Here is a 27920-nt window from a genome sequence, read left to right as displayed (position 1 = left end):
GTGCCAGCTGCTCAGACGCTGTGGCACACGCTCACCCTGGTTAGGTTGGTTCATCTTCCCGCTAAACCAGTTTCCACAACACGGTAGCTGCGCGAGCATGAAGTGATAAAAGAAGCCGGTTTGTTCACAGGTGGTTCGTTAAAACAGCTCGACCATCGGGGTTTGGCTTTGGGTTTGTCTCCCCTCCTAAAAAAACAAGGTCTAAATCATGAGCTCTACAGTTAGAAAACAAACATTTAAAAAAGAAAAAAAAATACTAATTAGACAAAAGTGCTAAAAGGAAATGCCTTCCTGCAAGATAAATATACACTTTTGGTTCCCTTTAAACATCGACAAGTCTTTAAACAAAGATAAAAATAAAAAGAAATCTCATGAATCCCTTTGTGAAAATCTTCCTGTCAAGCAAACTGATATTTTGAGATTTCATCAGCACAAAACTAGAAAAAAAAACAAAAACAACCAAACTGTTAGGTCTGAAGTACTCGTGTGCAGAAGTTTGTATGAAACAGAAAAGAAGTGATATCAGAGAGTGGAATGAGTTTAAATCTACATTAAACACAAGAACTACACCTTCCCAGGGGTTAGTTTCAACACAAAACGGAGATGTTTTCATCTCAATCCTTAACTGGCATCTGTTTGAAAAAGTCTGTAAAATCAGAGCTGCTGCAGTAAAAAAAAAAAGAAAAAAAAAAGAAGAAAACCCAGGAAAACGCTCAAGAATAAAGGCGTACATTTAGAAGAAAAAAGGGGAATTTTCTCTGATTTTCAACAGGGATCAACCTGACTGCTTGTTCTAAAGCTGAAAAGTTTTTCTCACAAATAGTCCAGTTTTTGAAATTTATAATTTAAATATCAGATACCGGTCATTCTCTCGCTTTCTTTCTTGTTTTTTTTGTTTTTTTTTGCCGCAGTGGCCCAAATACTTTGTCGGACAATACCTAAATGAACCAACCCCTCGGTGACGTAATACTGACGTGGAAAGGAAAATTTTACATCTGCTATGTACAACCGACACATTTTGCTGTCTGAAGAAAGCCTGTTTTTTTTTTTTTTTTTTTTCCTTCTCAATAACAAAAAAACCTAAATAAAAATGTGGAACTCAACAAGGGAACGGGATAAGGCAGCAGAATACAGTATTATGACAGTTTCTCCCTTCTAAAGATGAGTCAGTCTGCAGGTTGGTTACATTTTGTGACTACATAGAGGATACAGATAATAAACACTAACAAGTCAAAATACTGCTTAGCTGGGATATTTTTTGTTTCTTTCATTTCTTTTTTTTTTTTGTTGTTGTTGTTGAAGGTCTTTTTTTTGTTACTAAACTGAATCAGGCCTTTCATCTACAGCAAACGTACTAACATACAATATAATACATTCCTACGTTCCTGCTCTGCCTGTACTACGAGGCAGAGAGGACTGTATTTGATCTACATAAGGGAAACAGCCGTCTACGCTCGCTAAAAACCCAGGCAAGTTCCTCTCGGGTCAGTGCATGTTCCTACCTTTCACAGTGCCTGATGACATCTTAAATACTTGGGCGCCCCTGACTCTCTGTTTGGTTTCTACAAACTAAGACGCTGAAGTCAGCGGAGCCGTTCAGTTGTTCGCCAGCTACAAACACTTCAGCACAATCTGAGGTCATCATCTGAATTATTTGTTGTTGTTGTTTTGTTTTTTGTTTTTTAAAGTCGTGCTTTCCCTTTACACACTTGTTGATACATTCGCCCTCCTTCCCTCCCCCTCCCCGCCGCCCGTCTCAGTGGGTGGTCAGCTCGGGCTCTGTGGAGCGCGCGCTGTAGCCGTTGGCGGGCTGCGGCAGCGCGCTGCCATCCGACTGCTCCTTGGCGGCGGCGGCGGACGTGGACGAGCGCGGCCTCTGGGAGCGGGAGGTGCCCATGAACAGCCGCAGGGCGCCCCTGCAGATGAGGGAGAACCAGTAGAGCTGGGGCGCCATGAGCAGGGCGGCGCCGAGGTTACAGTGCCACGGCACCGTCAGGGGAACCATGAGGAAGGGGATGGATGCGTACCTGTACACCAACAGGAGGACACAGAGGGCTATGAGTTGGTTTTCAGCACCTTATTTTCATGACTATCGCCCGCCACCAAAAGTGAGGAAGTAATCGCTGAATGTAGAACTGATGAAGTTTGGAGTCAATCGCAACTAATCGATAAAAACAAACATAAGAAGAAGAACCACCAAAGGTACAAAACACACCGTCAGTAAGGGGTCAGGGTCATCAAAATCCAAAGCATGAGTTCCCTCACAGAACAACTCTGATTACAAGTGTCTGGAGTTAGAACAAGGGTTTTACAAAGGCGTCATCTGTGACCTTGACCTTTGACCCTGAGACATTGAAATCAATAGGGATCATGCTTGACCCATGAGGTGTCCAGCTGTGCAGTTTTACATCTCTATGTTAAAGGATTATCAATTTAGAAATAATACGTTCCGTCTTATGAGGGGCATATAAAAATGGCCACAACTCTGTCAGTTTTACAGACGCTGAGGTCAGATTTAGCGTGGTAGTAGCTGGGAGTCATCCTCAACACATACTTTGAGTGCTAACACGTCTCATAAGCTCTTACAAGAGATGGTGTATAGTTATTTACAAAATGGTTATAACTTTTCATAATAAATTGATTTTGGCGTTAAAGGTGGCGGGTGATATGCATTCCTTTACCAGGTTTAGGTTCAAGCAGCTGTGGAAGTTAAACCCCACCCCCCGGCTCAGACTGTCGAACAGAGGAGAGAGAGAGAGAAACGTACCTTCCATAGGCGTAGTAGAGGTAAGGGAAGAGTAGGACCCGAAAGATGAAAAAAGTGATCAGCATAAGAGCCCCATTCACTTTGTGCAGCAGAGTGTGTTGCTGTTTGTACTGAGAGTGGAAGAAACACAGAGAGGGGAGAAAGAAAGGCGAGCAGTACAGTTTGGTGAAGCCAGCTATGTTAATCTTCAATATTCTTCAGATCAGGAAGTTAATTCTAACACTGTAACAGTCAACACTATCCTCATCGACTACAAGAGGGGTGGGAGGAGGGCACAGCTCGGGTCAGACAGAGTTACTGTTTAATGTTTTATGACGGCAGCTCAGACTAGCTGCGAGTTCATCAATCCACTCAAAATTAACCTCTGTATCCAAACTGAGGCTGTTCAAAGAGCCGTCTACAACAGGTAAGACATTCACTAAAAGATGTGAACAGGCTGCACGCTGGGAATGACCAGAAATGTGCTCTCCGATGAATTAAAAGTTAGAAGAACTAGTGTAAACGCAGGAGGTCTTTAGTGAGAGTCATGCACATGCAATAATGATCCTCAGGAACGACCCGTCAGGCTGGACTGAGACGCTCACCTGGATGAGGATTTTTCCTAAGCAGACAGACGGGGTGCTCAGCTCGGCCATGAACATTATTCCCTGGAAATAATCTCCCTTTCCCTGCCGCCAGAACTGGGGAGAAACAGAAAGAAGTCTGTGATTAACTGCGTCAGCGACGGTTTGGAACTTTTATTCTTTCAACACAGAAGTGAAATCTTTAAAAGTCCCTCAGAAACATTGCTCTCTGAAATGTGTTTCAGCATATTTGCTGTTTTTTGTTTTATGCTACTTTTAGTTATTAGCTACCATTCTGCTACTTTAAGCTAGCTTTTTTATTCTTTTAGCTTCTAGCTAGCCTTCTAATAGCCTCTAGGTACTTTTAGCAAGTCTTCTCTTAGCGAGCCTTTTGCTACTTTTAGCATTATTTTGGCAAGCCTTTGCTACTTTAGCCTTCTTTTAGGTAGCCTTTTGCTACTTTTAGCCTTCTTTACTTAGCCTTTTGCTACTTTTAGCCTTCTTTTCTTAGCCTTTAGCTACTTTTAGCCTTCTTTTCTTAGCCTTTTGCTACTTTTAGCCTTCTTTTAGGTAGCCTTTTGCTACTTCCTGCTTGTAGCTAGCATTCTTTTATTTAGCCTTTTGCTAGTTTAGCTTATAGCTATCATTTTGCTCCTTTTAGCTTTTAGCTATTGTTTTGCCACTTTTTACTGGTGTTCTGCTTCTTACAGCTTCAACAACTAAGTTTCAGCTTCTTTGGCTCATTTCAGCTTTCGTTCAGCTCTCAGTGGGGGATTGTTAGATGCACACAAAGCTAAACAAAATGCAGCGGCGTGCGATGGTTACCACGGACACAGGGAAGCAGACGGTGACCATGACAACGTGGTGCAGCACCATGAGGAACTCGCGACGCAGGTAGCTGGTCAGAGCTGAGCTCATGTGCTGGGGGGCGGCTGAGGCCTCCTCGTGACCTTTGACCCGCAGCTTGTACCAGTAGCACATAAACATGGCGTAGATGTCGTAGACGAAGTAGGGGACAGCAAACATGATGTAGGTGCTGGTCAGCCAGTGCCTGTGCAGGAAAAAGGAGACGACTTTCAGCTCACACTTTAAAAAAGTATAAAACTAATTTAAGCAGAAAACCAGGGGATGGGCTGCAGCTCAAACCGTCTGACATCAAGTATGAAGATTATTTTTATTCAAGTTCAACTTTATCATCCGCCACCAAAAGGCGAGCGACAATGGTTTTGCCAGTGTGTTCATGTGTCTGCCTGTTATCAAAATATCTCATGTACCAGTGGACAAATTTTAATGGAAGTCTCAAAAACTCATTAGATGGTTCACTTTTGGAGTCGACCGAATTCAAAATAGCCACCTTAGAAAACACAAAAATGGCTCTAAGTCCGTCGGTTTTACAGCTATTGAGCTAAAATTTGACGTGGTAGTAGCCGAGAGTTGTTCACAGCACATACTCTGAGCTCAAGCTGTCATTTCTCAACATAAGATGATATCAGGCTAACACATGAAAGGTGGCGGGCAGGAATGCTAGGTTGTTAATAAGCGCAGTTTTTTTTTTGCCTAAATTGAGCTGAAATCCTATAAACTACACAACCCGACCTCCATAAAACAGGAGGCTGGGGAGGAAAATGAAACAAAACGACTTACTGGTCTTCCATGATGTCCTCACAGGAAGAAGAAATGATGTAGCCGGCTGACGAAGCCATGACTGCCTGGATTGATGACACCAACCTTGTGGGGAGAACAAAACATGATGAAAAAAAGAGAAAAGAAGCAAATATCCCATCAAGCTTTTTGTGCAGAAACAACATTAGTGATTCTTAAAATCCAGCCAAGATGCTATAAATGAAGATGAGAATCAACAGCTTTGGTGGCACACACACACAAAGTGGGGAGCTTTCAGGCAGTCTAACCTGGCTGACACGATGACTGCGTCTCCTTCGCTCCACCTCAGCGCTGGGATGGACTTCAGGCATTGCTTGGACAGAAGGAAAAGGCCCGGGAAGAACACTGACCCAGCAGCCAGGATGATCAGCATGGTCCCCGGCGAGCTGACTCAAAGAGGCGAAAAGTTCAGCAGACAATCTGGTCCTTGAGATCTGTCGCTCTCCGTCCTCTCTGCAAAGAACCGGACAGACGTGGAGAAAGGGTTTGGCTGTGGCTGCTGAGATAACGCCAAAAACACACTATCAGACGCATGCATAGGGGGCTATACGTTACGCTGTCTTCACCCAGGAGGAAACCTTTAGAGACAACCCAGTTCAAAATGGCTACCGCAGCTAGCTGACTTTAGCAAACACAAAATAGGCCACAATATGAACACATAATGAGCTAAACCCTCCCGAAATTGGATGAGATGGCGAATAAAGCAGCGGTAACTCCGTCCCTCCTCTTCATCGGATGATGAGTCTACAAACTGCTGAATTATGGGATGCAGCCACACATCCTCTGCTTTCTGGTTCAGTTGTTTTGTTAAGCATCTTTTTAATCACAAGTTGCTTTAACTTTTCAAAGGAGTCTTGACCGATAGATTCAGGAAGTCAGGATTCTTCCTTTTGCCCGATCATAAAGCCGATTTCCAAAGAGCTGTCGGCTGATGTTCCCAAACCTTTTTAGCCTCTGAGCCTTAAAAGAACAACAGCTGAACAACACAAACACTGCTGAAAACAAAGAGAATAAACAAGGAATTAAAAAATAACAGATCTAGCTTGAACTCTAATTATACTTCCTGTTTTTACCTTTTGTAACAGTTTTAGTTAATGTATGCTAGAAGAAAGGATTTTTTTTTACATTTTGTTTAATTTCTGGAGATCACCTCAGGACCAGATGGGTCCAGACCCCAGCTTTGGAGTTTCTAGTGTGTTGAATACGGTTTAACATTAAAGGCCTGGTGTTCCTTGCAGGAATGCATATCACCCGCTGCCTTTCATGCCAGAGTTTTAAACTAAGATGTTGGGTTGAGTAATCCGTTTTCATCAAACCTAGTAAATGACACGAGTGTTGAGGATGACTCTCAGCTACTACCACAGCAGATTTCAGCTCAGTATCTGTAAAACTGACCGCCTTGTAACCATTTTTATGCTGATTTTTCTGAAACTTTCATTAAAATCTGTCCCGTGCTTCATGATTTATAATAACTTGTTTTGTTGCTGCTCATTTAAATTGGTCCAATAAAAAGACTGGACTGAAAAACGTGTTTATATTTTGTCAAAAACCTACAGAAAGCAGGCAAAAGTTTTGCTCAGGACCTCTTTGAAGGATGTTCAGCTCTTGATACTAAAGACAGAAAAACATTTCTCCAAACCTACATGGAGACATTAAACACCGGGTTCTGTGAGACAGAGGAGAAATATGTTGTCCTTACTCTGGACCAGGGCAGCAGACTCAGTAAAAAGACATGATGTCAAATTAAAGTGGACCCAAAGCTGGTGTCCACAGCGACATGGACACCAGATAAAAGTCCAGGTTTGGACACCCTCCTGTCTCGTCCGTCTGAGACTCGTCCCCACGCCGCCCCGGCGGGTCCACACCTTCCAGCACACCGGCTGACTCACTGAAAAGTTCGGGGCCATTAGCTAAATACGCAATGCGCTATTTTAAAATCGTCGAAAATATCGACACGGCGAGGACTGCCGGGGCTCATTGTTCCTGAAAACAGCGCCGGCTAATGTCACCTGTCCGGGGGGGCAGAGGAAGCCGAGCTGGGTCGCCTACAATCCGCCCCCCCAATTCGGACACATGTTACTGATGTTTACCTCCGCGTTACCTTCCAAATGTAACGCTAGCTTCAGCTACTTGAGCTAATCTGCAACAGGGCTGTTTGTTTGTAGCATTCGGCTGCAGCGATACCCGCTAACCTCGGCTAACAGCTCGGAGTCCGCACATGTCGGGGATTGAAATGAGACCCATAATTACCCGCAGCCGCTCCGCGGAGTCCAGTCAGCGGCCAGTCGAAGGTCGTGTCCTGCGGGAAGCGTTTAAAGATACCCCGGGGCTCTCGGCCTCGATGCTCCGCATCTTTCTGTGGCCGCTCCGATGTCTGAAGGGTAGCAGCAGCGCGAGCTAACGCCAGCTAACTCCGGTCGGAATCCGCGCGCGGTTCGCTCCCTGAAGCCTCGGGGACCGGGGGACCGAGCCGGTCGGCCGGCGTCAAGCGGCGGCGCTGCCTCGGTAGAGCAGACGGGAAACGGCCGGGGAACCGGAGCGCTGTGTGGTCCAGATGTAGACGTATTGTTAGCGGATCCTGTCGCTGTGTCACCGCCTCTGTCTCAGCAGCAGCACCGTTGACTCAACGCTGGACTGCTGCGCCAGCCAGTTCCACTATGGCAGGCCGGTGTGTCATATAATCAGGCTCAGTGTGGTTAGTTTTAGATGCCAGCAGAGGCAGTTTGTCCTGGTCGAAGTGGTTTTCTCCTTAATCTGAACTGAAATTAAATATATGTACAAACTAGAAAAAAATCTGTAAATGTGAAGAGCCCTGAATGACACTGCTGAATATTTAAAAAAAGATGAAAATTAGTTGAACATTAGTTGAAATGTTTAAGACAAAAGACCAAAAAGGACATGGAAGGAGAAATAAAAAGACAAAAAAGTACACAAGAGCAGACATAAAAGGTCAAAGCGCGCATATGGAGACAGGAAGGACGCATAAAAAGACAAAAAGGTTACACAAGGAAACACATAGGATGCATGAGACATAAAAAGAACAAAAAGTTGCACATGGAGACAAAGCTAATGCATACAAAGACAAAAAATGTGCAAAAGGAGACAAATAGAAAACAGATTGATACAAAAAAGATGAAAAAGACGACATAAAAAGACCAAAACAGACACATAAGGAGGAATAAAAAGACACATAAGCAGACATAAAAAGTCAAAGCATGCATATGGAGACAGAAAAGACGCACAAAAAAGGTTACATAAAGAAAACAAATAAAATGCACGAGGAGACAAAAAATGCACATGGAGACAACTAAGGCACAAAGACAAAAAATATGCACAAGTATATAAAAAGAAAGTAGAATAAGACAAAAAAGATGCACAGGAAGACATGGAAGACACACAAGGAGACAAAAAGAGAACAGGCATGCTGATGCTGATTTCAAAGAGCCCAAAGTTTTTTAAGGATTTATAAATCTCAACACATTTAAGTGAGAAAAAAGCGTAAATAATGTTTAATCTTTAAAAAAACATAAAAGTTACAAGAACTAAAAGTCACAGCCGTGAAGTCCTGAATGAGCTGAAGATCTGAAACAGCCGAAAGTTCGCTGAAGTGTCCAAAAGACAAGAAAACATTAATGTGATCAGGATTCACACGAGAACATTCCTGTAGATTATATTTCAAGATTTCCACAACTGAAATCCCATCAGGAATAAATTTAAGATAAAGAAAAAACTCTTTAAAGGTTAATTGTCTGTTTTAACATGTATTAGCTAGCTTTAGCAAATATCCAAAATCTGGGCCACTTTAGAGCCTGATTATTAAATGATAAATTGGCTTGCCGTACTTTAACCTATCTCAACTTCAGCAATTGTTATTTCCTACTTTCAGTTACATTAACTATTTGTTTTACAAATTTTTATTGATACTTTCTTTGCACAATTACAGCATGTTACATGAAATGTAATCACTCCTTTCAATAACGTGTCAAATCCAAGGCCCGCGGGCCAAATCTGCACCTTCTTAACATTTTATCTGGTCCCCCAAAATATCATTTTATCAGTGTTAGATCTGCCCACCAACCCGTGGCTGACTGAGTCTCTGCTGCTTTTCATTTTGCTCAAAAACTGAGCAGCTGAGTGCAGACGTCTCATGACAGTTCACCAAACTTTGAAGCCAAGAAACGTAAGTCAGAAGAATTCAGTAATCTTCGATTTTGACGTGGAAAGAACTTGCAGCCAAGACATTAGGTATCTGTGCGTCAGAGCGACTGTCAGCAGGTTTTTCCTCTATTCTCTTTTTAAATCCAAGTTAAATGTTTGGATAATTTTGTAGCATTTTTTTTTCTTCTTACATAGAATACGCCTGTCAGTAGACACAATCTGGGGAAAGGGTTTGTCATTTTTGTGTAATTCGGATGTGAAGCTGGAGCAGAGACAAAGTTGAACCAAGGGGACGCCTGTGACCTCTAACCTCATGACCATGAACTCAATAGGGATCACAGTTGCAAAGTTAATGCTTGTACAAAAAAAAAAAGTCAACAGATGACTGGATGGCATCAAACTATAATATGACTGGTGTTATGACAGGTGTATAGAAAGTTAAGACATAAGGAATGAATGCAAACTTGATTTTTTTTATTCATTTAGTTATTTATGTATTTCTACTGTATATGAGTAAAATTACATATTACATCTAAAATCTGAGGTTAATCTATATACTTTTTAAAATAAATATTGAAACGTGGTAAGTAGTTTTTATTTTACTGGCCTCTTTGTGTATCTGACTTTTACAAACATCTGCAGAAACTCTACTTAAATCAAATGTTTTACCTCTGAGCTCCAAAATCAAACAACCGAGTTTAACAAAAATAATCAACTTGTCAATCAGTTTGTTGAAGAAAACGATCAGATTTGAGCATGGCGTTATTCTTTCAGCCTCGCTGTGAATAGCAGCGTTTTACAGCCAGGATGAACTCATGAATATTTAAACAACGGTGTAGCTGCTTGGCTTCTTTGCAGCTCTAACGTTTATTTAATTGCACCACCCGACATCCTAACCACAATACTTACTGATGAAGAAGTTTACTGAACGCATAAATAACCAGGAGTCGTGTCCTGAGGCGACTGTGGTACAAAAACAAAACCATTGTTTTAATCAACATTTTATCCTGTAGCTGATGTGTGTTCTGCTCTGGATGCTTATACAAAACCTAAATAAATAAAAAATCAGCACACAGAATAACTCCTCTTTACTCTTTTACTTTAAATTGTCCAAATTATAAAATAACATGATCTCTACTCCATCTACAAAAAAACAAAAACATAATTATTGACTGTAGTAAGCATCAATTTTTTTTTAACTAACAACTTTTTAGACATGCATACTGTTGAGAAATATAAAAATATAAATATAAATACATCCCATTAATATTCTTAATGAATTCATGACTAAGATTTGAAATATTTTGTCGTAAAAGAATTAAAATGCAGTTGAGTACGGTAAGGCATTATGATGTATCACAAGAGCTGTACAGATTTCTAGAGGTAATTTTTTTTTTCTCGTTTTATTGTGATGAGGAAAAACTAAAATTAAACTGTAATAAATCACTAACTTTGTCAACAGAAACAAAAACAAAACACATTTTTCAAAGAAATGAACAAAGAAGCGACTACAGATTCTAAGGGAACAAATAAACTGACTGGAAACCGCACTCGAAAAGAAAAAAAACAAACAAAAAAAACAAAACCAGGTTCTGTTTCTAACCAGGCGAGCAACGCTTCGAGCTCTTTCTGTCCGTCCGCGCTGACGCCACGCGCCGCCCGCCGTCAGACAGCTGACCGTCAGTCACGTCTCTGAAGCAGAACAAGGCCCTGCGTTCAAAACAAGTGCTGCACAAAAGAGTTAAAACCACTAAATCTAAACGCATCAGTTTCACTCATTGGACTGGTACAGAAAGAAAACAAAAAGAACTATGGCAATGACAAGTTACAATCAAATGAATGGCAAACTATGTTGAAATCTTGAGTAAAATTAATATCTTTATAAATATTATCGTTTACAGCTAACTAACCTAGTGGAACTGCTAAAAGTTGTTGTTTTGTCAGGGCAGTTCCCCTAATAATAAGCATGACCGAGCTTGCTTGTTTTCATGCAAAACGTAGTTCTCAGGTGTGAGAAGAGTCGCCATGTCAGAAGCTGAAGTGCTGATTAGTAGTTGTTTTTTTTTAAATCATTTTTTTTTTAAAGGCCAGACCCAGAGAGGAAGACTCAGAGCAAAACAATCCAGGAAAACTCAAACCTCCGTCCTCACCGAGTCCAAAAGAAAAAAAACGAACAAACGACCCATTAAGGTGCTTGATGCTCCTGAACACAGATCTCCTTTCCTTTCTGTACCTTTAGGAAGTGAACAGAACCCCTCAATCCCATACCGTCCACAGCCGGGACAGTACAGTCTCTTTCCTGACCGGTTAAAGGGACAGTCTGGACTTTCTCAAGTGCGGTTCTGTTACCCGTAGTTGACAGAAGTCTCAGCAAACAGATTTTGAAGGAAAAAGGAATAAATGAGCCACTAATCAGCTGCACTGAGACGGCTTTACAGAGGAGGACCGTGTTGGACAAAGCGCTTTTCAAAAGCCTCAATCCCATCAGGTGTGTTTTTTTTATCAGCGTGTGATAACTGACATCTTATGTCTGCAATGGAAACCGTAGAGGGAGGTGATTAAATATCTTCTCACATTATTTATACTTTCTTAAATTCCGTTTTCAATAAAACCGCGAGGGAACAAAACTTTCCCAGTGTTGCAACATTTAGTGTCACAAAAAAAACTCGAGGGCAAAGATTAATCCATCTGACAGAAACCAGTCGACCCAATCTGTCCAACCAACAGCTCCTCCTCTACACTCCGGCTCAGATATCCTCTTATCCTCCCAGAAAAGGGAGTCAATTTCACTGCAGTAATCCTTCACTGTTACTGTCTTAAAGTGAAATCATACCTGCAGTAACATAGACATTGTTCGCTTGACAGAACACCAACAGACTAGACCACACATAGCCATCACGCGGAGCGGTCAGTGAAAAATCAGAAATCAAATAGAACTCATCCTGCAATCGGATTCCCTGCTTTTATTTTGAAAGTGAGCGGCTGTTTCCATCGGCGGCCTCCGTTGTGCGCTAGCAGGGGAGTAAAAGGGTAAAAGACGGATACAGAATGTAAAGTTTTTAACACTTCTAAGTGTTTATTAGCCGAAGTCGGCGCCATGACTTCAGCGCACTTGTTCAAACCCGAGAAAAACTTTAATTTGATTTAAAAAAAAAAGAAACAAAGAATATCTGCTTTATGTTGGTCATTTGATGTTGGTGTTTTAAATACTGCAAAACATGCATATTTTTCACACGTGTTTTTGTAAATGATCATTATTTACAATAATTATATAATTCTCAGTATGACTGGTTCAGATTTTCCCTGTCCAGGTATAACGCCTACTCTTAGCAGCTAATTAAAGTCAGATTTATAGCAATTTATGAATGTTTAATTTGGCAGAATTAAGCTCAACGTGTTGTTCTGGCCCTTGGCAACAGTGCTGCTTTCGTATGTGGCCCTTTTGGGGAAAAATAGTTGTCAAAGACAAAGAGCAAAACCAGAGGTTTAAAATCCTCTAAAATAGCATTAATTTGCAACAGTATGAAGCTTCTGAATATCAGTCATGTTTGACTTAAATCTGCTAAAAACAGAACCTCGACTGACTTGACCCTCGTTTGAGAATTTCTTCCTGATCTGCAATCAGTTTGCTAAGACTTCTGTCTGCTACAGGTAAGGTACTAACTACTGATAACTACTCCACAGAACCCCACTTCAAAAGCTCCAAACCACCTCTTTAACAACTACTAAGAGAAGACACGTTGAACTAGCGTTAAATCTAAATTTAATCTCCATCTTGTGGAAAATTAACATGCAAGAGGAGCCCAAACTTCCCTTCTAATGTTTGCTTTGTTTTCTAAGAGCTATTTTTTTTCTCCCTGCAACTTCCGAACGCAAGTCATTTGGATTCTTTTCTTTTTAATTCTGAGTTGCAAAAATGGAGGTAAGATCAGAGCTGGTGTGAGACGTACAGTACTTGGTGCACTTGCAGAGAGCAGCTGATGCCATAAAAGGGTCGAGGGGAAGATCAGACAGAGAGAGGGCAGAGAGGGGAGAGTGATACAGTAAATGCTCACAAAACTACAGCTTCACAGGAGCATTCAGGAATATCTGGACAACACATCCACGTTTGTCGTTCGTGTCAGTGAACCTGCTGCAGCCACAAAGGTCCATCTGTTTTTTTGTGTTTTTTAGCTTCAGTCTGTCACTTTTTGTTTTCTTCTTTTGCTCCAGCCACTCAGCTCTGAGGTGAAACTGCTGTGCTGGCTTTAGTTTCTCCTTTAACCTCACCTGTAAGTGTGACAAAACTGAAACCAGATCAGCATCTTGGTAACTCCCACCTTCTCTACCCTCACGCTCTGCCTCATGTCAGCTCTCTGCTGCTAACTGTGGGACTGTGGCGCTGCGATGCTAGAGCAGTCTGTGACCAGCAGGTCAATGGAGGTACCGGTGACATAAACGGTGGGGGCCGTCACCATGTTGCTGAGGGAGACAGAGCTGCTGGCAGCCACGTTGGAGGTGATGGGGCTCGGAACGCCCTGGCTGGTGCTGTGGGTGCCCATGTGGCCCTGGAGCTGGGTGGGCGTCTTGCAGTGGACGCCGCACAAGTGGCAGACGAGAATGCCGCCTGAGGCCGTCCCTCCGAAGCCCCCGGGGCTCTCCTTCCACTCCTGGCCGTGGTGCTTCTGGGCATGAACACGAAGGTACGTCAGCGTGGTGAAGCCTGATGGAGGACAGCAGAGCCAGGAGTCATTTCAGAGGAAAATACGAGCAAAGCAAAAGTTCAGAAGCACTGAGACTGTTCACACGTGATTCTTTTCTTAGCATAAAGACTAAAAGCAAAGATATGAAAGACTCAACCTGAATGTACCGAAATCCATACATGACTTCCATTTCTATTTTATACCATAACATTAGTTGTACTTAATACCCAACAGTGCTCAGATCTTTGTATTTATACTGGTTATGCTGATTTTGATAACGTTAATCTGTGCTGTCACTTTAAGAGAGTCAGCAGAGTTCTGTTTGTCCTAGTTCAGCTGCCGTAGTTGCTGTAGTTGAAACATGTTGCTTTGAGTTTTCCCATCTTTTCCCCGTTTTTCTTTGCTGAATCCTGAAAAATATTAGGCATATCTGTAATAATAGTTGAAGTTCTCCTGACACCACCGTCTTTAGTTATAACATTTGATTTGTAAATAAATTTCCAAAGCTAATCCTGATCAGCATTTTTAGGGAGATTTCAATGTTAAATTATCATCTACACTAATTGGTCTGCAGCCTGTGATTAATAGGGGTTTTGACATATGTTATCTCTTTTCGGCATGGAACTATAAAGCAGGGCTTTTGTAAAATAAGCCACTGGTGCTGTTTTATAGTTGCTTTGCTCTGAATCAAAATCCAGTCGTGTGGCGCCTAATGATTTCTGAATCTGTACGTTCATACTGCTGGTATTGTAGTCGATGTCAATCTCAAATTTATTGAAGTACCACATTTATAAATAACTAAAACTGACCCAAAGGTTTTAGAATTTCACGTAGACCATCCCAGGGATGAGAAAGAACCGTGTGGTAGCATCTGTCTAACCTCAGATTGTCAGAGAGTGCACGTTTTGAACAAAGTTTATCAGGAAGACATAACAACGTCACCAGTCTCATTATAACTGGAAGGTCGTATTACTTAAAGGGTAGCGTGACCTAACACTGAACGGTGAACAGATATGCACTATGCAGGACACTTCTGTTACACCTAATGAGGACATCTCAGGGAGTCTATCAGTGATCATTGTTGTAGAAAAGTAAGATTCACTGATAAGATAATGCTGCATAGAGCAGAGGAAGAGGTTTTTCTTTTTCTTGGCTGATCGGTTGTTTGGTACCTCTTGCTGCACAGAACTGAGGTGTCCTTGCAGGAATTTCTTTTGTAATAAATTGGTAAAAATCACAAAGCTGGGTCCTCCTGTCTTCATTAACATTTAACTACGACAAACAAAAGAGCTATTAAGGTTTATTCCCAGAGTTGTGTCAAAAACCAAGAAGTCTGAGTGGTAAAAAAACAGTAATATCAACTGATAGTTTCATTTTGCATTACACAGTTATTTACATAGAACTTTGTGGTTATTTTCCAAGAGCAAATAGCAGCAGCATTTAGCTGTAGCACTTCTGATGCACTTTCTGCAGGAATAACAGTGTAAAGATTTATAAGATGGTGTTCACATAAACCATTGTAACACTTTTGAGTCTGAAGTTGTTTTTCTAGACGGCAACAGTTCCCTATGGTCCCGGCCTCGCTCCGACTAGCCTTTGGCTTGTAAATCTGATCAGAAATAAACTATTTCTCCAACCTGAGGTCATTCAAAGAACGATCCACAACAGGCAAGATATTAACTGCTCATAACCTTTCCCCAGAACTCCACTTTAAATTGTCACGACTGTCACGTTGAGTACACCCTTTAACCCTACGTGTACTTTCTGTACCAAAATAAAAGCATACAGCATATACTCACTGCGGTTACAGAGGTGACAGACGTGGTGCTGCGACTGGTTGTGCACCCTCATGTGATCTGTGATGTAAGCAGCAGACAGCAGCTTCCCACAGATGTGGCACGGCACCTTCTCCTCATGACGAATCATATGTGCGCGCAGGCGATCCTTTGTGGCAAAGCAGGACTCACAAGTCTGAAGAACGATAGAGAATATGCCTAATTATATTTAAAGAAGAAAACATGAAGAGGTATGAATGATCTAAACGACAGATGAAGAAGTTCTCCAATTTAAACAAACTGTATTTACCCCCTCCACATCAATTCTTCTGGAATAATTTTCAGTTCGTTTACTCACTTAGAGGTACAGATTCAAGCTGATAAATAAACTTAAAAAAAAAGCTATGAAGAAATAACACAATGCTGATGTGACATACAGGGCATTTGAAGGGTCGTTCTGAGGAGTGCACCTGTCTGACATGACTGTTGAGATGATCAGGTCTTTGGAGAGACAGACAGGAAAAACACATTAGAACAGGAGATGGCTTGAGGGCTAATGGCACGATCGTGCTGCATGGCTGTTCGCTCACCTGGAGAAAGCTTTGCTGCAGTGCGGGCAGATGTAGGGCTTCTCCACGCCGCCCTGGTGGGAGCGCACGTGGTGGCTCATGCGGTCCTTCCTCTTGAAGCGCTGCTGGCAGATGGGACAGGAGAAGGGCTTCTCGTCCGAGTGGGACAGGCGGTGGCGGTTGAGATGGTACACGTCCCGGAAGGCCTTCCCGCACGTCTCGCAGGCGTGGTTCTTCTTCACGGGGGTCGGGTTCGGGTTAGCAGGCCGCTGAGGCAAAACAAACAGGCTGCAGAGTTTAGATCGGAAGTGTTGTCTGCACTGGATTCAATTTATTTACACAGTAAGAAATAATTCAGTCCACTACTCTAACACTTGCACTTTATTTTTTGAACCCATGCAAATACAGATAATCGGCCAATTAGACAATCCTGAGACAGCTGATGTTAGATAAATTACTTCCTGCTCGATTTGCACCATTTGTGTTACAGAGAACATGCAGGGGAGCGTGGGGGCTTCAAGCACATAGTTTCTTAAACCGGGGACCAGCACCAAACACTGGAATGGGCTTCACTGGTCCCAGAACTGGTTAGTTGTCATAGATTTCTCATAATTAACACACAGGTAAATTTAGGGTGAAATTACTCCAAGGCAGCGGCTGAACCGCCCTTACAGTGAGTCAGTTTAAGAAGCGACATGCCTGAAGGTTTGGCGCCGACGACAGCCATCTTTCACAAGGCCCTGACCCACCTGTACTGTCGCCCCTGTGGCCATGACGACAGCAGCAGGAGGCGGAGCGTGAGGGTTAACACCAGCCATTATGTTTGGCATGGCAACCCTTTCACCGTCCTGACAACCCAGGGGAGGCTGCTGGGCGCCCGCCAGCACGCCAGGAGGGGCGAGAGGGGGAGGCGCGGAGAGGTGCAGCAGGGAGAGGGGAACAGCGGGCCTCTCCACGCCCCCTCCGGCCCCCACCACCATGGCCGGCGGGGCCGCTGCCGCCGCCACCACCACCACCTGGCCAGCTGCTCCCTCCTTTGCTCCCTCCGCCTGCACTCTGGCCCTGTCCTTCATGCGTACCCCAGTGTGGACCGACTGGTGCCGCCGCAGGTTGTAGTTGTTCTTGAACTGCTTGTTGCAGATGGCACAGATGTGTTGGGCGCGGGCCGGCCGAGGTGCTGGCTTCACTGGATCCAAAGGAGCCGGGAGAAAGAACAAAGAGAAATTTGTTAGAGTTTTATTATTTTAACTCTGAATTTATTACAACCTTTCACTCTTAAGAGGTCCAGCACAATTCAAACATTTAAAGATCAGGGATGGGCAGTGATTCAAGTTAAGTGGGGAAAATTGAGAAATTAATGCGACCGTCACAACAATTTAAAAATTTTTTTTTTTAAAACACAAACACCTGGTAGTAACACCCTTTAAGATGTTTCCTAACAGGGCTTTTTTTTGACACATCTACTGCCCACCAGCCTCCTGGAAATAAAAACGACAACAAACCAAAACAAGGGGGCATCCCAGCATCTGTTTCTGCTATTGTAGATTATTTTGAAAGGATTACAAAGCGGAAACTATGGTCACAGGTGAGCTCAGCTTTAACTTTAAACTTTCACTACAAGTGCCAACCTTGTGGACGCGGTCTTTTCTTCAGCGTTGAGAAATTAGTTTGTTTGCACTTTAAAAAGCTGAACAATTGATCAGTGAGTTTCATCCTTTTTTACTTTGGAGGTTCGTTGTCCTTCAGCTCTGAGACGCCTGATCCAACTACCAGGTGAAGTGCAGAGAAATCTGTTTTTAGACAACGACTGAACTTTGGATTACTGATTAATTCTGCCATTTTTAAAACTGCAAAGCTGCTGCTTTTTTATGTTTCTTGTAAGAACAAATATAGTCTCGATAAAAAGTGATAATCGCTCAAACTGCTCTGATTTGGATAAACATTAAAAATTTAGATATTTTTTCTTACTATACTTTCAAGTTTTAAATCAATTTGTTTGCTTGTGTTGTTTGACTAACACACACAAATAATGTGATCCTTCTGAAACACATCCTGATGATTTCAAAACATGAAGATTTCTTTTTTTTACTCTCAGATGGTAAAAAAACTAAAAATAGGCCAGTGTCGTCAACATTAATGAATGAATATTTGCCCAGTTTGTAGTTTAAAGTACACTTTAAAAGGTCTGTAGTTTTCATTTTAACTCAGCTTTTGTCGTTAATAGTTTTGATCGCATTTGTATTTTTACATATTTTGTGTTTACCTGCCTAGGGCACACAGATGGAACTGAGCTATTATTTGCAAAAATATATATTTTGTGAGTAGTCTTTTTTTAGCCGACTATAGGTAACAATGGCTCTTTTATCTATTTGCGTTTGACCAGGAAGTGCATTTTGCATGTCCTATCGATGTGGTGGCGAAAAAAGGAAATAGATGATCTTCAGCGTGGTTTAAAGATAATTGAAAGCATTCAAATTAATGCCACTATGGGCTGAAAACTCCTTCCCAAGTTATTTATCGGCAACAATGTTTGTGTTCAGTCGTTCCCCCCCGGGACGTGTCTTTCAACCACCTGACTGATCTAAGACCAGCTGATGGACGGTCCACAGGGGGAGAGGCGTGCAGGGTTCCTCACCAGGCAGGGGTTCCTCACTGAGAGCAGTGGTGTCCACAGTTGAAGGAGGCTGTGCTATGTGCTCTGTGGGTGGGGTCTGGGGAGAACTCGTATGCACTTGCATGAGCTCTGATTGGAGGCTCCCCTCCACTTGGTTTTGGGTGGGAGTACTCTGGAGAAGCAAGGAGAAAGGCCATCACCAAATGTAAACACAAGTCACAGCATTATCTTGTGGCAACACAAGGTGTGAGGGCCTGAAGGACTGCTGGGCACACACTGAACAGGCCTGTGTGTGTGGGGGGGGGGAGGAGGAAATAAAGTGAGAGCAGAGTATTTATTTTTCTTAAAAATAAAACAGGCCTGCAAAGCCTACCTACCTGGAAGAGAAAATTGCTCCAAGCAGCATCCATTTTGCGCCACAGAGATGGAGATTATGAAGTCAGCTCCTGGTTGAGGTCGTGGAGAGCAGCTCTCGCATGGTTCGGATCGGCCCGAACAGCCTCCCGTCCCGAAGCAGGAACCACGGGGCTCCCGGAGGCTCCGAAAAACCGCGGATGATCAGAAACCAGCCGGAAATCTGCTGCTCTCATTGAGGCAGCGCTGTCAATTAAAACGCAGGCAGCTGTTGACTAAAAAGCGGGCTGCAGAGAGGAGGAGCAGGCCGAGTCCCAGGAAAAAAAAAAAAAAAACTACAAAAAGCAGCCCGTTCACTCTTTAACTTTTAACTTTAATAATTCATTTAACACCAACCTGCCTAAACACGAACTATCACACAGCAGAAGTACTTAAAAAAACAACCTCAAAACAAATCGCACCTTACTGAGTATTCACTCCCCAAAACCTGTTAAAACCCGTGAAATAAATTATAATTTTTTTCAACGCAAGAGAGCAAAGATGAGTTATAACACACGTATCTGGCAGCACAGCGGGTCATGCTTTGTTTTTTTCACGTATGAATCTATTTTCCCCCCGATTTCCCTTCCCCCCGGTAGGCCGAGCGGGTGTTTGTCGAAGCCTCGGTGCTGGATTCAAGCCCTGACCCCGGCGAGCGGCGCTCCCGCCCGGCCGCAGCCTCTCGCTCCACCTCGGCCGCTCGGCTCCGAGGATGTCATCTTTCTTTTTTTATCGCCCCGCTCTCCCTCCTCCCTTCCCTGTCTCTTTCTTCCTTTTCTTTTTTAATTCCTCTTTCTTCTCCCCCTCCTCTCCTTTTTTCTCGCACCGCTATGTCCCACTCGCTCTTAAAGGGATAGGGTTTCCTCTCCTCTCTGATTTCCGTCCCCCCTCCTCCTCCTCCCTCCAGGACAGCATGTCCTCGGCCCCTTCCTTCCTGGATTCTCGGCCGACACAAAATGAGCTTCCAGGGCTGCTCTTTCTTCTCCGGGCCGGGCCGTGGCGCGCAGGAAAACAAGCAGGATGGCTTTCCATTAGCGGAGAGATGACGGACGCGTCTTAAAGGGGCGATGTCTGCAAAATAAAAATAAAAATAAAAAAGCCCTCCCAGTCAGCCCATAGTAATAATAATAAAAAATAATGACGTCAGAGTCGAAAAGCATAACAGCTCAGCTTTTATTCACACAGTAAACATGTTTGTCTTTCTGCTCTCATTAGGACACCGACCACATGTCCATAACCCTAATTTTCAAACACCTTTGTTTGCAAATTTATACAATTACTGAATTTCCTCCACCCCTGTCACCCCATTGGACTCCAGCCGCCTCTGGTCATTCTTTGTTTTGTCAGAGCTGCTGACTCCATCACTGTGTCTTTGTTGTCCTCCAGTTTTTCCTCTGCCTGCCACAGTGTCAGCAGAGACGGACTTCTTCTCCTTCTTCTTTCGGCTGTTCCTCCTCCTCCTCCATCTAACTCTGTCCTCTGCGTCCTCTGTCCTCACTCCAGCTACGTCCATGTCCTCTCTAACTGCATCCATATAGCTCCTCTTTGTCTCTTTCCTGGCAGCTGCGTCTCCAATATATCCACTGTCCCTCCTCTGCACATGTCCAAACCGTCTCAGTCTGGCCTCTAACTTTATCTCCCAGTTGTTCAACCTGTGCTGTACCTCTGATGACCTCATTCCTAATCCTGTCCATCCTCATCCCTCCCAAGGAGAAACTCAACATCTTCAGCTCTGCCACTTCCAGTTGTGTCTCCTGTCTTTTTGTCTCCAAACCATAAAACACAGTCGGTCTCACCACTGTCTTGTAAACCTTTCCTTTGACCTTTGCTGCCACCCTTTTGTCATAAATCACTCCTGAAACTGTTCTCCGTCCGCTCCATTCTGCCTGGACTCTCTTCTTCACCTCTTTACCACACTGCCCATTTTCCTGGACAGCTGACCCTAAGTCCTTAAAGTCCTGCACCTTTGTGACCTCTGCTCCTCGTAGCCTCACTGTTCCACCTGCCTCCCTCTCATTCACACACAGGTACTCTGTCTTCCTACAGCTGACTTTCATCCCTCGTCTTTCAGGTTCATACCTCCCTCTCCCAAGTTATTTTGAATTGAAAATCTTTCTTCAGAGATGTTCTTCTCTACGTGCCTAAACCTAAACCTAGGTCATTTTCCCAAAAATGACCGGGCTTTAGTTCTCCTTAAGGACTGTCGGTGGGTTTTTTTTTATTTTTAAATTTTTTGTAAAATGTTGGTAAGTTTTGCACCTCAGCACTACTTTAGTAAATAATTACTTAATTTAAAAAAACAAGCAAAAGAACAATAACAAAAAAAACTTGACAGGTGGAGGGGAATATTAATAAAAAGAACTAGAAGCTGCTTTTCTCAAGATCTATGGTAATGAATTGTTTAATTTGTACTGTGAAACAAAAACAATTTATTATTATTATTATTAATAATAATAATAATACTAATAAGCAGCAAAGTAGCTCTAAGCTCTTTTCAATAAAAACTTAATAAATAACTTGTCAGTTATTGACTGAGTGTATAAGCAAAAGGCTAGCTAACAGCTAAAGTAGCAAAGAGCTATAAGTAGCAAAAAGCCCATTAAAAGCTAAAGTAGCAAGAAGTTAGGCAAAAGTCCTAAAAGGCCAGCACAGTAACAGCTAAAAGTAGTAAAAGGTTAGCTAATAGGGTAAATTAGCTGAAGGCTAGCTAAAAGTATCAAAAAGCTTGCTAAAACCTAAATCTAGTAAAAGGCAAGCTAAAAGCTAGAAGTAGCAAAAGGCTAACTTAAAGCTAACAGTTTGTTTGTTGATGTGCTAAAAACATCATATTAGTAAAGTCCAACTGAAACCCATCAAATCAAGACAAGTTAATGTGTTAATATCAATTTATTATCTTTTTTAAATTACTTTTTAAAACACCCCATCGTTTTTCCAATACATGTGTCAACCTTCCTCTCCCTCCTCAAGCTTGAAACTGCTTGATGTGAATGTCTGAGAAGCACAAATACCCACCCCGCCCCACAATCAGAAATGAAAAAATAAATAAAACAAAATCAAATAAATCCGATCAGATCCAATTTCAGCCAAACACAGATGAGCCCGCGTTCCTCCGTTACCAGGCGTGCTGCAGGAACCGAGGGCCCCTGCGCTGACACCGACCCAAACCCGCCCAGTCTTTGAGTTTATACAAGGAGTTTATGCATGCACTGAGAATCAATCCAACCGAGCAGAAAGTAGCATGTTATACAGGGAATTGTCTTGAGCTGGTGTTTCTGAGTCTTACAAACAGCAGGGTGATTATCTTCCTTCTGCTCCTTTAGTTCAAGTTATGATAATAATAATAATAATAAAAAGTTCTGATCATGTCTGAGCTCCTCCAGGCAGCCCAAATGAATGAAGATAAAACCATCAGAAGCATGGCTGAATGCTGACCGGTGTGGACGGGCTGCTGCGGTCACTGCTGCTGTGGTGGGACAGGAGGGGACAGGAGGGGACGATGGGGACAGTGGTCCACAGCAGCTCAGTCAAGGCCCGTCCTGTCGTCTCTTCCACGCATTCTCCACTGCCTGCATGCTGCGTCCTTCGGCAGTCACTTTATCTGCTTAATCTCAAACCCACAAACAAATAAATACCAAAAGAAAGTGTTTACATTCCAGTGGACATTTTTTTTTTTTCTTTACAGTAAGAGTCCAGAAGAGGAGGTCAGAGTTCACACGAGCGGTGGGGTGTTGCTCTTGTTGCATGAGTGTCTTTTTTTAGTTGTCTAAATAAAAAAATTAAAAAAGAAAAAAAGAAAAAGTGGCAATATACTTAGACTTCACCGCTCAACACACATACATAAATCATTAACAATTAGTACCCATCCTTTATTAATAATTATTAATATCTTAAAGACACACCACACCTGACAATGCAACAATTTTATCAGCTATTTGTCTTCCTTTTTTTTGTTATTTTACAATAAAAGTGGGCCCTTTGCTTTTTGAACATAAAGTGTGAACATGATTACAACAACACCAGTTAACACCAGGATTAGTTATGGTAATATAGACACAGATAGAAAACGCAGCTGGAGTTGTTGCTCTAAACCTTGAATTGAATTTGAATATATATAAAAAAATTACTATCATCGTCTTTGTTACTCTATAAAACCAAAATGATTTGTTTTTACCGCTCCCGTAAGTATGTACAGTAAAGATCAAAAATGTGGGACAAGTGATCTTAAATGCCGGTGAAACATGTTTACAATTATTACTTTTTTTGTTTGTTTGTTTCGTTTTAATTTTTGTACATCTACATCATGCACTGGAGTGATTCCTGTCGACACCTACGCTGTTTAGATATTCAATATGTCATCAACACCAGAACCCCTTTTTTTGTTTAGGTACTTTATATATATATATATATATATATATATATATATATATATATATGTGTGTGTCCACGCAAACATTTCAACTCATACTTGCTGCATTTTTTGAAAGTCTTTTTACTTTACATTCTGTGTATTTGTGTTCAAATAATAATAATAATAATAATAAAAAAAAAAACATGATGGCACGACGTCCCTTTAAGAAACTCCTAAAGGCATTGGTGACGTTCCGAGCAACTCCTTTTTTGTGTTTTTACACACTTATTTTAAAAAAAAGTAACCGTTTCCCAGCCTCCAGAACACGGGAGGACTGAAATAAACCATGATTATTATTTTATTTTAATTCTTATGTTTTTTGCTCCTCTAGGAGTCTAAATTGGCTAAATAACATCTGGACACCACAGACTGAACAAAACAGCCCCCCTTTATTCCTCTCATGTCCTCTGTCTTTCTCCATTCCAGCACAGAACATCATAGAAGAAGACACGGCTCTCGCTGCGGCTCTCGAAGGAAACACGGCGCCTTGGAAAATTATTCGCACTCCTTGAAGCTCTCCGCGTTTGGTCGGCCGCGAACGTCAAAGAGTTTTACTGGGATTTCATGCGTACAGCTGAGAATGATATGTGGTCACCGAATTAGGAAGCAGAGTCCATACCTGTGTGTATCTGAATCTCATCATAAATCCAGCTGTTCTGTGGAGGCCTCAGAGGTTTGTTACAGAACACGAGCGATCGAACATCATCATGAAGCCCAAGGAACACACCAGACAGACAGGGATAAAGTTGTTGAGAGGTTTAAAGCGGGGGTTAGGTTCTAAAAACAACACCCCCAAGCTGTGGCCATCCCACAGAGCTCCGTTCAATCCATAAAATAGAATGAGTAAACCTACAGATACGCCTTCGTCCAGGGAATACGAATACCTTTTCAAGGCACTGTAAAGGTCAAATGTTTGAACCCTCGCGCATCCTAGCTCACTTCTATACAAAGATAAAACACTGAACAAAAACATCTGCTTTTTATTTTTGTTGTTGTCTAGTATTACCTTAATCCAGGGGTAATACCGGTTGTTACATTCCTCCCTCTATTTCTACCTGTGAGAATGGGAGAAAGCCTCTCTACCCACCCTGAGTCTGAAGAGGCAGGCTGCAGCTCAGTAACGTCACTTTGATCTCCTTCTGATCTCTTTCACTTTTTGTGCGTAAGAAAAAAAAATCAAATCCCTAAATCCTCTGCGCATCAGCTATTCCAAGAGCTGGAAGGAAAGAAGGGAAGGTGGCAAACTGAGAGTACTGAGATGCAGCCTGTGATAGCTACCTTCTTAAGTAACTCCCCCCCCCCCTCTTTAGGAGTAGGAGAGGTGGGAGCCATTGGAGATGTGCGAAGTGACTGAGGTGCTTCGGCTCAGGACGCCGTCACTGCCCCCTGCACCTCCAGGCCCACCGCCTGACGCCGTCCTCCTCAGAGGCTGGGGGCTGTTCCTCAGGGCCATCAGATTGGGGGTACCGCGCACGGCCAGCCCGCCGCCTCCATATATCCCTCCCTGTGAGGAGGAGGAGGAGGAAGAAGAGGAGGACGGGCCGGAGATGGATGGAGGAGCAGGTGGTGGGGGAGGCAGCATGGCCAGGGACTGAGAGGAGGAGCGTGAGGGGAGGTGATGGGAGAAGGGCAGGGGGTGTGGGTGGGCCAGGTCTCCTCCTGAGCCTCGCACACCGGCCCACTCCCGCTCCCTTTCCTTCTCCCGCTCCCTGTCGCGATCCCTCTCCCGCTCCCGGTAGAGCTGCGGCGTGCTCTGGTGGTGGTAGTGCTGGGGCAGGTGGTGGCGCTGATGGTGGGAGGAAGACGAGGAGGACGAGGAGGAAGAGGAGGCGGAGGAGCGGGATGAGTGTTGCAGGTCCCTCCCATCCCGCCCGTGACCCAGAGCCAATCCCAAGGCGTGGGAGGAAGATGAGGACTCACTCCTCCGATCCCCGGCGCCACTGCTGTTGTGGCTGCGGCGGGGTAGCTGCTGCGAGGACGGGTTCTGTTGGTGCACGCCGTGGCTCCAGTGGCCCACGGAGCGGGAGCTGGAGGAGGGAGCGTTGGAGTAACCCTGCTTGGCGTAGGCATCGCCGGGCATGCCCGTCAGCGCCATGTTGCTGAAGCCCAGACGGAGACTCTCGGAGTCAAAGGCCTCGATCTCGCTGGCCTGCCGCTCCAGGAGGGTGCGGATACGTTCTGAGCGCTCATTCTGCAGGGCCAACATCTCCTCCTCAATCTAGAAAAAGACCAAGAAAGAGGACATATATTGTATTGTTTTATATCATAAATCAAGCATTTCTTTTTTTTTGAATGTGGTTTTACTTTCTGTGTTTTTAAGATCTACAAAGTTCCAAAACCCCAACTTCACATGTATTGAAGTTATTTGGTTCTTGTATTTCCTGCATCACAATAAATGTCAGCCATTTTTGCTTTAACTTTAAATGAACAATTCAACCGGTCAGAGCAAGTTGACCTTTTTAATTATTTTGAATACAAACTCATAACTTCAAACTACGTTACCTCACTTTGAAGATCATAAATATGCAGTTTGCATGTTCCTCTTTGCCTCACCAAATTCCTGAGCTATCACCTAAGGAGCTTTGCTTTTGTGGAGATTGCCAAAGAAGCCTAACCCTCTGCTCCAGCAGGGCCCGGCGGATGGACACCCTCTGCTCCAGGTCCTTGACCTCCCTCTCGTGCTGCGTGTCGGTGTGGATCTTGATCTTGCTCTGGTAGGCGTTGAGCAGCTCCAGCTCCTGCTGCAGCTGCATCCTCAACACCTTGTACTCCGCTTCCTGAGTCTCGTCCAACCGCAGCTACGAGGCAAAGGAGGGAAACAAGGGTTTTTAACTTGACCGACCTGGGAAATAATGATCTGTTTTGGTGCAGGAAGATTCGAAAGGTTTGACCAAAACAGAAGGGAAGCGCGTAAGAGGGCTAATAGGATTGATCCTTTGAACGGCAAATTTGGTAAATTTTTACCAGCCTGCTGTTTTTGAATCCAGGAGTTTGAAAACAGCACATATTTTTGTGTAAATGCAGCTTCGGGGAGGAATTACTGAATAAAATCCAAACCAGAAAAATCATTTCTGATGAAAATGTTGTAAAAACAGTAAAAAAAAACAAAAACCACACATTTACATGAATAAATCTAAAAGCATCCTGTTTACTGTCCTGGTAGAGCAAATTTAGAGCACAGATGAAGTTTTGTCTCCAAAAAAAAAAAAAGATGTTCCTAATTTGATTATATATAACCATTTTTCTGAGCTCTGAGTTTATTCAGCTCATTTTACCTTCAGCACGGAGTGGATGGGAGCACAAACAAGGGCAGTGGGGATTTGGCTTACTGAGCTTAAATGGCACGCTGCCCTGTGAGGTAATTAAAGTCGCCGAGAGTTATGTCACTGAAGAGACGTGCTGTTTCATCACATCCTCTTCCTAATATGTTTTATTCATTTAAAAGCCCAGGCTTAGTGCGTGCAGAGGCAGAAGACTGAGTGCAGCTTTGAAAAGATCCTCTGAAATCTATTGTGGGGCGGGGGAGGAGGATGAGCCCCACGCTTTAATATTCTGCATCACTGAGTCAGCCTGAAATCTCCTTTTGGCATCTCACCTGAAAGTGTACACCCTTCACGAGTCAGACCTGTGACGGTGTGCTCAACTTGAGCCATATGACAGATTTACTTTATGATGTAGTTAACGTTACAGACCATCCCGATTTGATGGGTCATTTTTAATCCATGTCTCCTGTTGCTCCGAGCTGGTGTAGCACTCATTCTCGCTTTATTTCATAAAATTAGACTCAGTAATTTTCTCATGTCGGTGGTTATCGTGTCCTTAAATTAATAATTTGTACGTAAAATTTGTGACCAGATGCCAACTACCAGACGCGTTTGTTGACCACCTAGGTCAGATGTTAAACTTACTAAGCCTCCAGCTGTTTTTTTTTTTGTGGATTCGGACTGCTTTGTTTACATTGAGTGTGGACCCGTATTTCAGAATTACATATCAATTTATCTTTCAAACTGCACCATTTGATATAGTTCAGGGTGACATTTTTTATGTCTGAGGTCATACTTTACAGTGAGCACCGTTTAGCTTCAGTGGCTGTTTAACTTTCAGAAAAATTAAAGATTAATCGTATCTTTGTAGACCTAAACAATGTGGAGTGAGCTAGGGGTGCACAATATACTGTTACTGCAATATCTACAGGTGCTGGTCATAAAATTAGAATATCATGAAAAAGTAGATTGATTTCAGTAATTCCATTTAAAAAGTGAAACTTGTATATTATATTCATACATTACATACAAACTCATATATTTCAAATGTTTATTTCGTTTAATT

At 43.0% G+C, this 27920-nt stretch overlaps 3 protein-coding genes across 4 annotated transcripts in view; all 3 read right to left on the bottom strand.

Annotated features, from left to right (window-relative positions):
* Positions 1–1012: 1012 nt before the first annotated feature.
* On the bottom strand, positions 1013–7636 carry tlcd3bb (TLC domain containing 3Bb). Its single transcript, XM_017433373.3, has 7 exons — positions 7243–7636; positions 5241–5445; positions 4975–5058; positions 4156–4381; positions 3352–3447; positions 2768–2877; positions 1013–2027 (listed from the first exon to the last, which is right to left on the bottom strand). Exons 2-7 carry the CDS (start codon positions 5363–5365, stop codon positions 1757–1759), a joined length of 912 nt encoding a protein of 303 aa, XP_017288862.1. The 5' UTR covers positions 5366–5445; positions 7243–7636; the 3' UTR covers positions 1013–1756.
* Positions 7637–9756: 2120 nt separating this feature from the next.
* maz (MYC associated zinc finger protein) lies at positions 9757–20267 on the bottom strand. Of its 2 annotated transcripts, none has more exons than XM_025010650.2 (7): positions 19168–20267; positions 18812–18962; positions 16926–17362; positions 16198–16445; positions 16078–16108; positions 15632–15803; positions 9757–13852 (listed from the first exon to the last, which is right to left on the bottom strand). In XM_025010650.2, exons 1-7 carry the CDS (start codon positions 19198–19200, stop codon positions 13512–13514), a joined length of 1413 nt encoding a protein of 470 aa, XP_024866418.1. In that variant the 5' UTR covers positions 19201–20267; the 3' UTR covers positions 9757–13511. The 2 variants fall into 2 exon arrangements, with proteins under 2 accessions (XP_024866418.1, XP_024866413.1); XM_025010645.2 differs by having other exon boundaries at positions 16045–16108; positions 19168–20173.
* A 4620-nt stretch (positions 20268–24887) lies between these two features.
* Positions 24888–27920, bottom strand: part of taok2b (TAO kinase 2b) — a 24097-nt gene continuing 21064 nt past the window's right edge. Inside the window, exons 19-20 of the mRNA XM_017437335.3 lie at positions 26207–26389; positions 24888–25809 (exon numbers count right to left, since the gene is read on the bottom strand). Of these exons, the coding sequence (XP_017292824.1) occupies positions 24898–25809; positions 26207–26389 (1095 nt within the window). The 3' untranslated portion in view covers positions 24888–24897. The remainder of the gene's footprint in view (positions 25810–26206; positions 26390–27920) is intronic.

This window comes from Kryptolebias marmoratus, linkage group LG17, assembly GCF_001649575.2.
Source record: "Kryptolebias marmoratus isolate JLee-2015 linkage group LG17, ASM164957v2, whole genome shotgun sequence".
NCBI classification, from domain to species: domain Eukaryota; kingdom Metazoa; phylum Chordata; class Actinopteri; order Cyprinodontiformes; family Rivulidae; genus Kryptolebias; species Kryptolebias marmoratus.
The sequence above is the reverse complement of the archived record's forward strand: the minus strand, read 5'-3'. Positions and strand labels throughout refer to the sequence as shown.

Bases quoted from the DNA above. Each gene is read 5' to 3' on its own strand.
- tlcd3bb (XM_017433373.3), bottom strand. From the start codon at position 5,365: ATGCTGATCATCCTGGCTGCTGGGTCAGTGTTCTTCCCGGGCCTTTTC. The intron at 4,382-4,974 runs GTAAGTCGTTTT...TTTCCTGCACAG, and splicing joins GAGGACATCATGGAAGACCA to GCACTGGCTGACCAGCACCT. The intron at 2,878-3,351 runs GTGAGCGTCTCA...TTCCACTCTCAG, and splicing joins TAGGAAAAATCCTCATCCAG to TACAAACAGCAACACACTCT.
- maz (XM_025010645.2), bottom strand. From the start codon at position 19,200: ATGGATGCTGCTTGGAGCAATTTTCTCTTCCAG. The intron at 17,363-18,811 runs GTGAGGAACCCT...CTTTGGATCCAG, and splicing joins CAGTGAGGAACCCCTGCCTG to TGAAGCCAGCACCTCGGCCG. The intron at 16,109-16,197 runs GTGAGCGAACAG...GTCTCTCCAAAG, and splicing joins TGCAGCAAAGCTTTCTCCAG to ACCTGATCATCTCAACAGTC.